General features: G+C 31.7%; 1 protein-coding gene across 5 annotated transcripts in view; it reads right to left on the bottom strand.

Moving 5' to 3' along the window:
- LOC106873450 (dystrophin) overlaps window positions 1-8,877 on the bottom strand; it is a 562,674-nt gene that overhangs the window by 60,105 nt on the left and 493,692 nt on the right. For all 5 annotated transcript variants that reach the window (XM_014920808.2, XM_052976364.1, XM_052976366.1 and 2 more), the window contains 3 exons: window positions 6,241-6,302; window positions 5,361-5,435; window positions 2,991-3,195 (listed from right to left, as the gene is read on the bottom strand). In XM_014920808.2, the coding sequence (XP_014776294.2) occupies window positions 2,991-3,195; window positions 5,361-5,435; window positions 6,241-6,302 (342 nt within the window). The remainder of the gene's footprint in view (window positions 1-2,990; window positions 3,196-5,360; window positions 5,436-6,240; window positions 6,303-8,877) is intronic.

Below are 8,877 nucleotides of genomic sequence, written 5' to 3'. Positions count from 1 at the left end.
ATATATATATATATATATATATATATATATATATATATACACACAGGGTGCGATGGGTAAATTGCACATAAGTAGGGGCAGTTGGGCACTGTCTGTGAGAAAAACAGCACCATGACGCAATTCACTCCATCAAAAATTTGAAAACAGCATGCTGTACTGTTTGGTATTTGTGCTGGATGTGATAAAAATCATACATCTAGTCAACATCATGGTATTTGTGATGGTGATGTTATGCCTCCATTCATCTTAGACTTAACATAGAGGTCTACATCAAGTCCCTGGAGGAGGTAGTGCTACTCTTGGTCAAGAGGCTGGCTGCTGGAAGACCCTATGTCTGGCAACAGGACTCTGCACCATGCCACACAAGCAGGAGAAACTAGTCATGGCAGTCAGACAATTTCTGTGACCACATCACCCCTAACATCTGGTCACCTAACTCCCCAGGCTGCAACCCCCTTGATTATTATGTGTGGGTTGCAGTAGAGTGAGAGACCAACAAAACTCGTAACGCCAAAGGTGAACTGAAGGCAAGGATTATGGCAGCATTCACCAACTTAAACAAGGAGACTGTCCAAGAGATTCTGAAGTCGTCTGGAGGTTGTAGTTGAAGCCAATGATGATTTTATTGATTAAATTTACTCTTTATTATTTCAAGATATTTAAAAATAATTTTGGCAAATATATCTGTTAAAATGAGATGTCAGTGTTATTTTCATTTCTGTGTAATTTAGACGACAGTTTATTCACTGCACCATGTGTTTGTATGTGTGTGTGTTTGTATGTGTGTGTATACATAAATATATATAAGTGCAGGCATGGCTATGTGGTTAAGAAATTTGCTTCCCAACCATGTGGTCTTGGGTTCACCTCATTACTTGACTGACACCTTGGCAAAATGTTTTCTACTACAGCCACATGCTGACCAAAACTATGTGCATGTGTATGTAGGTGTGTGCATATATATATATATATATATATATATCTGTCTATCATTTCTTCTATCAACAAATGATCATCACATGTTCACTTTGAGTATGTAAAGATATGTAAAATAAGGGATCCCATGTCTGAAAAACAAGGGTTTTCAGCTGAAAACAATGCTATAATAACATATTTGGCTCACCATGCTAGCATGGAACAAACGATAAATATGTATATTTAAGCTACATACACATACAGAATCAAATGTTTACACTCATATATATGTTTTGTTCATCAATATATAAATCTGTTGCTTTACAAGTATATTAAATAGATGTGGATATACACACACAGACAAACATACATGCACACATTTCACAAGTATCAGAACTGTTATAAAAAAACACTTCAGGTATAGGTGGCAATATCAACAATAATAAAAAGAACAGTAGTAGAAGAATGAGTGGCATGAGATATTGAAAGGGAAAAAGGAGAAAACTGGTAGCTGGAGAAGGGACAAAGAGAAAGAAAATGAAAATGAGAGAACAATAATCAGTGACTGCCTGTCTGTATATACGTATTCACACACTCAAACATACATGTGTGTATGTATGTATGTGTATATAGGGTATAAATAACTACAATAACTACCACATTATTATAAATACTATGACTTATGTGTATGCATTTACACACTCAAACATAGGTGTATGTATGTGTGTGTAACACACACACACACACACACAGAGGGTACAAATAAAGTAACTACTGCATTGTTATAAGTGCTATGACTTAAAACATTAAAAATCAGTTATGGAATCAACAATGCTCACTAAAATCTGCCCTGAAAGAGAAAGTAATCTCATCACAGCACAACACATCAACACACACACAATCATTTTTGTTGCTGCTGCCATTGCCACCACCATCATCGGTTTTATGTCTGCTGGTATGGGTTTGCAGAAGTTGCTGAGACTGTATTCTATGACAACATGCTTTTCTTGTTGCCAACCCTTTATATTTTAAGTAATATACTTTTATTCTACTTGTTTTCACACATAATTAAAACTACTAAGCTATGGAACATATTGCTTACAAGAGATATATAAAGTCATTGTTTTAGTTCAGACAGTGGCAATATGAGACACACAGACATATGCATATAGATGGATGGATGGTGCTCCATTTGTTCAATGATGAGGATTCAGTTGTTTGATTAACTAAATTATCTACTTCTGAATTAGCATGTAAGTAGCTGGGCATTATCCTTTCTCCTACATCAGCCTGTCATGCAGATTACATTGTTTCTCCTATCATATACTGGCTTCATTTACCCTCTAAACCAAGCTCATCTTTTCACATAGCTCTCTTCTTTTTACCTTATTGGTTACATTGCCTTGAATAGATGGAGACTGCCTAGAGTAGCAAGGACAAGGCGACTTATCAGCATTGGTGCCGTAATAAAACATTTATAAAACATTTGGTAGCAAGTACAGTGTAATGTCAAGAGGACTGAAATAGTATCTAGTGTTGGTGTCATGACAAAAATGCACCTAGTACATTCTGTAAAGCAGTTTGTGTTAGGAAGAGCATGTAGCAATAGAATCTAAGCCAAAATAGAATGTAAGATGAGACCCATCTAGGAGGGCATTGGAAAAGAACTGTCTCAGTTTACAATGGTCTATCCAACCAATGCTAGCACAGAAAGAGACACAAAATGATGATAATGATGTTTGAATTTACAAACAAGAAGTACTCAATATTGACATGTATGCATGTGTATATGAATAAATATATTAATAGACAAATGCAAGATGCTGTCATGGAACACAAATCAGTTTGTGCATGGTAGAATCATGTTTGTTTAATTTAAAAGCATTCACTAAAAAAGTTATAGTTTAAACACATTTCATATATTTCAAATATTATCGACAATTCAAAAGGCATTTGATTATGGAACATAAAATGCATTCTTTCTACAAAAGTTGGAAATTCAATTTCATCATCATAAATAAGTGTAGAGATTATATCTTGAAAAAGAAAACGAAAAACAATTTTGAACAACTTACACATCATAAGCATTCAACACCCAGTTCAAACTTAGGTCAACACACAAAGGTACATTCACTAATGTAGGATGTAAGTCAGCGATTCCTTCATACATAGAGTTCAAACAAATGATGATATCTATAACATCAATGAGTTTATCATTTTCATCTTTCAGGCCATGTTGGTCAAAAGAATCCACTGCCATACTCATTTCCAAAAGATCCACTGAAAAAAAATATACAGTTTTGTGAGGACAAGAAGAAATTGGATTATTTTTACAAGTACATAATACAATATTTTGGTGAAAACTTTAACGAAGTTCTTAATTGGAGTAATCTCCATGTTAAAATAGAAGGCAACTCCATATATCAGTTTCAATACAGATGGTTCGTTATGCATTTTGTTAAGTAAAAATTATATCCTTCACCATCATTGCTATAATAAAGTTAAGCAGAGTTGAGATCTCTTTTTAGCCATCCAGGATCAATAAAATCAATGTCTAGTGTGCACTGAAACTAATTAGATATAAACATAGGTGTGTTGTTAAAAGTTTATTGGGCAACTATGTGGTTTTGGGTTCAAGCCACTCATGCAGTACCTTGGGCAAGTAAGTATAGCTGAATCTACTCTACTGTAAACATATAGACTGGATCACTGTTCTGAGGAGAATTTCCTCCTATTAATACAGGAGGTTTTGAAAAGGCTCATGGATTTTCTTAACCATATGCACCCCCACCAAAAAAAAAAACAAAAAAACAATTAGCCTTTGCATTGCACTCTATAAACAATTTTTACTTTGTATTAGTAAAGAGACTGGTGGAATCTTTTTAATTCATTACAAAAGATGATAACTGAACAAAAATATAAACACTCGAGCCAATTTCAGGGGATTTCTGAGTTTATAACATCTTTATATACATTTATGGAACTTCATAAGTCCAATGTTTTTAATCAAGAAATTTTAACTCAATACAATCACTCACAAGTGATTCCAGATTCAGAATAAGTCTAGAACTTTATACAAATGTATAAGATTTAAAAAAAAATAAGCTTTTAAAATCAAAGGGTGAAGTTTTGAAAAGAATGTAATTGAATTTAGAGAAATGCTGAATATTTTTCTAATCCATAAACCCCCAAGAATTTGGATTAATTTTAATTACCATCATAAAATATTCTCAGAGTCTAAAAAATATCAGAATAAAAGTTATATCAAATTTCAAAAGTGAAAAAATAAAAAAAAAATTGTAAAAATTGGAACTTTTATAAAATTATTTCTGGACCAAGTAAAGAATCATTACATTACTAAACACAACTTCTTTCTAGTCTATACTGACAATTAAGTATATATATATATATATATATATATATATATATCACAATGTTTACTCTCTGTTAGCAAATAATTACATTATATACATGTGCAGGTATGGCTACATAGTTAAGAAATTCATTTTGCCATCTCATGGATCTGGGTTTGATCCTATAGTATGAGGATAAAGTGTCTTTATGTCTGTGTCTCTGTGTTTATGTCTACACGAGTGTTGTTTATGTTGTGTCCATTTAGGTTCTCTAACTTAGCAGTCTGACAATTAGAATTCAATAAAATAAGTACTGAACAGAAATAGGAACTAGGATTGATTTCATTGACTAAAACTTTGAAGAGAGTTGTTCTAGTATGACCCCAGTTTAATGACTGAAACTAGTAAAAGAAATAAATAATACAATTATCAAGGGTTGTTGAATTACATCCAAGCTGCCAGGCAGAATATTACTTTACAATAAATCATTCAGGAACAAAATGCTACTACAAAGTTGATAGTTTGAGGCAAGACGTAATTACTATCCAACTGACATAGTGGTGCCATACCATAGGCTTTTATTTCACCCTATTAAAAGGGTTCAAGTGCTTAGTAGCTTCAACACTTAAGTACAGAGCAAAAAGAAAAAAAAAAGAAAAGAAAAGTTCTTGCACAGAATTCCTAAGTAGAATGTGTCCTACAAATAAAGATGTAAAGATGAAATAAGAGATTAAGTTTGTTCAGGAGTTAATAAATATCTTAATTATATGAGAAAAAAAGAAAAAAATAATTCTAATTTTGATTAGGTGTAAGGACACTTTTGTAAGGGGTATTGTTGACTGATCAAATCTTAGAATATTATTGCAGCTCATATTAATCAACTCCAGATTGGATAAACGTCTTAGAAAACTTCAGTAAAATTTGAAATATGAACTAAGTACTCTAAAGTATGTAATCTAGATGTTACTATCTGCACAATCTCTAAAAGTATTAAACAACAGAAATCAAAAGATAGTAAACTATGGATATCAATTTGGCTGTGATTGAGGTCTTAAACTGCAAGTGTATTAAAGGTATAGATTATTCACTTACTACAAAGCTTCTTCTGTAATAATCGTAGTTTCATAGCTGTCCGATAGGCAGCAAAACGGATATTGTTGAAGTCAGCTGGAAGATAAGATTAAAAAAGCTATATAGATATACACACACACATACACATATATATATATATATTCAAACACATAAAAAATTTGACTCATCTAACTTAAATATTTAGGAAATCACCTTAGAAAGACCTCAACAGGCTATGGACATATCCAATTTTCAGAGTAATGTGTAACACACACTTTAGCAAAATTATTGCACTTCTAGCAAAACTTTTTTCAAAGCTAATGACGTGTTTGTTTGTGCTAATTTTTTGTGATTATTCTTTAAAAATATACAAGTGGAATGCTATGATTCTTGTAATCTTTTTAACAGCATTAACGTAATAGCACTAAAATCATTGAATACTTGGTATAATTACGAGTCACAAATTTTTTGTTTGAAATCATAATTTTTGGACATGAAAAGTTCAAAAATAAAGAGTGAAAAGGAATTAAAAAAAAAATTGTTATTTATTTGCATAGGTAGGATACATATACAGGGGGTAAAGTAGCTTGTTTTGAAACTACTTAGTTTTGAGGTCAGTCCCACTGCATGGCACATTCGGTAAGTGCCTTCTACTATAGCCTAAAGCTGACCAATACCTTGTGAGAGAATTTGGTAAGTGGAAACTGTGTGGAAGCTTGTCATATACATGTATGTGTGTGTGTGTGTGTGCATGTATTTGTCTTCCACCACCACTTGACAACTGATTTCAGTTTGTTTACATCTCTGTAACTTAGCTGTTCAACCAAAGAGACCAATACAGGAAGTATTCAACTTAAAAATAAGTAAAAGATAAAGATAAAAGATATAAAATGCAACATACCTAGAACATTCAACAGCTCTGTCATTTTAGGGTGGTCCCAATGAGTGGTTTCAGTAGCATGGCTGAAAAATATAAATCAGTAGCTAACTTCATATAGAACTATAAAGTAATGTAGTTAGTAATCACAATAATCCTTAAGCTTCATCTAATGAACAGTAGGGATCCATAAGTATAATTTCATAATTTCAGTAAATATGAAAAAATACTAACAATAAATTAATCGTATTAAAATGAACAGTGAAAAAAATTTTAGATAACCATCTCAGAATAATGATATACTGGTACATGTAATACATCAGTATTATACTAGTGAATTATTATTTTGGAAGTTTGTCTTTAACATTATATGAAATGTGGCAGGACAGAATATAAAAATAGAAATTGATTGCAGCCATTTGTCTTCCACTGTGTATTGCATGAGAAAGTAGAATTATTTTAGTTTGCAGTAGTTATAACGTTAAATGAAGAATAAGCACAAAAACAAAGAAGAGGAAAACATGACGATACCCGTTGGTTTATACACAGAGTATAGGAATGACAATGATGTAAATAATAGAATAACTCTTAAGCATGTATATGTGACTGTGTGTGTGTGTTTGTGTATATCCTCCTTAAAGTATTAATGATGAAGTATCCCAGTTTAGTGGATTAACACAGCCACAGCAAAGATAAAAATAGTCATAGATTAAATACAAATATTTACTTTTAGTAGTGAGTGCATTTATGAGGAGAGACAACAGTAATTTTCTGTGTGCACAACTAATCAGTATATACACAAAATAAAACAGTTATTTGTACAGTAAAGAGACAGTACAAACACAAAAACTAATAAATATTTTGTTGTGGAATTCTAAATGAAAAAGACATTAAAAGTCCCCCACACATTTAAGATCACCAAAAGTAAAATACACAATTCTGAATAAGAAAACTATCAACCACCTAGAAAGTAGCACATTAGTGTTTTAATTTTAATTCTTATTGATAAGCTGTAACTCTCACTAGGGCTTTATTTTATATATATATATTCTCTTATTTAAATCTTCAAATTCATTTGATCTCATAACCTCCTGGAAATATACAATTACAACTGACAAGTATTTTTCTACTGAGCAGCATCAAACTGTAAGAAAGTTATGTTACGAAATTTTTTTTTCTTTCTTTTTTTTTTTAACATGTTTTCATTGTAGTAGTGTCCTAAAAGGTACTTAGAAGAAACTTTCCTTCCCAGAGAAGAACATTTAAAAAGATTTGACACCATCTACTGAAAATCTTTGGATGAGAAAATTATGAATGGTCATACACACACACAGAGTATTTCTTGCAAGGAATTAATATTGTAAAGGTGTGAGTGTGGGAAATTGTAGTGGAGAATAAAATAGTTGTAAAAAATTACAATTGGGAAAATAACAGAAAAAAGGAAATCAATCATAAAAATTATTCTAGTAGTTAAATCATTGGTCCCCTTAATACTAATTAATTGATGAAGTATCATTTGTAGCTGCACCATGATTATTATACAATTATTACAACTACTGCAATAATGACTGCTGCCTCTAAAATTGCAATTCAAAATTACATTATTACTTATAATCAGATTGCTATTGCTTCAGTTTTCTATAAATTCTGTTTGGCTGGTAATATAGAAAGCTATGATAACTACTGGTTGCTAATCAGTGGTTTGGGCTATCCGGCGTAATCTGTTTTAATCTCATATATTTGGCATTTTAATGAAAAAACTGTGTGTGTGTGTGTGAGTGAGTGAGAGAGAGAGAGAGAGAGAGAGAGAGAGAGAGAGAGAGAGAGAGAGAGAGAGAGAGAGAGAGAGAGAGAGAGAGAGAGAGAGAGAGAGAGAGAAATGAAAGTATCCTGAATAAGATTGTGGATAGAATTCTAAGTTAGGAATTTTAAGGAATAGTATTTGAATCAACACCATTTATCTGGATTATTTTAATAATTTTCTTCAATTTCAACATTCCACTGCCTTAAACTAGACACTGGCATATATATAATATCAAATATGAAAAATTCACTGCTTTCTATATTGCTGGGTCAAATATCAAGTTATTTATGTCAAAGCAAATTTCCATTGAAAATAGTTTGCATGGCATTCTTAGAAATCAACATAATTGGTCTAAATGCTCCTAGATAGCCAAACCCTCAGCTTCCTTTCACCATAAATGTAGTTCAAAGGAGGCTTGAAATCATAGTTTTAAAGCTTAGATCATCCATGTCATATAAGCAAAAGCAATTTTAAACAGCATGAAATCAGTGATTTTAAGATATGACACTAAACATGGATATCAATGGCCAAAATACATACAAAAGAAAAGAACAGAACAAGCTTCCTCACAATTAAAAACTGTTTCAGGATCCTTCACTCAAGTGAATCTATCATCAATGGACAATACAACTTTATATATATATATGTATATATATATTGTTGTATTTGGGGATGGTCATGTTACCAGTTTAGCCAATAAAAACAACACATGCACTATATATTTGGTGTTAATTTGCTTCAGCTTTATTTTATTTTTTACATTAATCATACGATTAATGTAAAAAATAAAATAAAGCTGAAGTAAATTAACACCAAATATATAATGCGTGTGTTTTTATTGGCTAAACTGGCAACAC

Source organism: Octopus bimaculoides, chromosome 2, assembly GCF_001194135.2.
Source record: "Octopus bimaculoides isolate UCB-OBI-ISO-001 chromosome 2, ASM119413v2, whole genome shotgun sequence".
NCBI lineage: Eukaryota > Metazoa > Mollusca > Cephalopoda > Octopoda > Octopodidae > Octopus > Octopus bimaculoides.
This window is presented reverse-complemented; position numbering and strand designations above follow the sequence as displayed.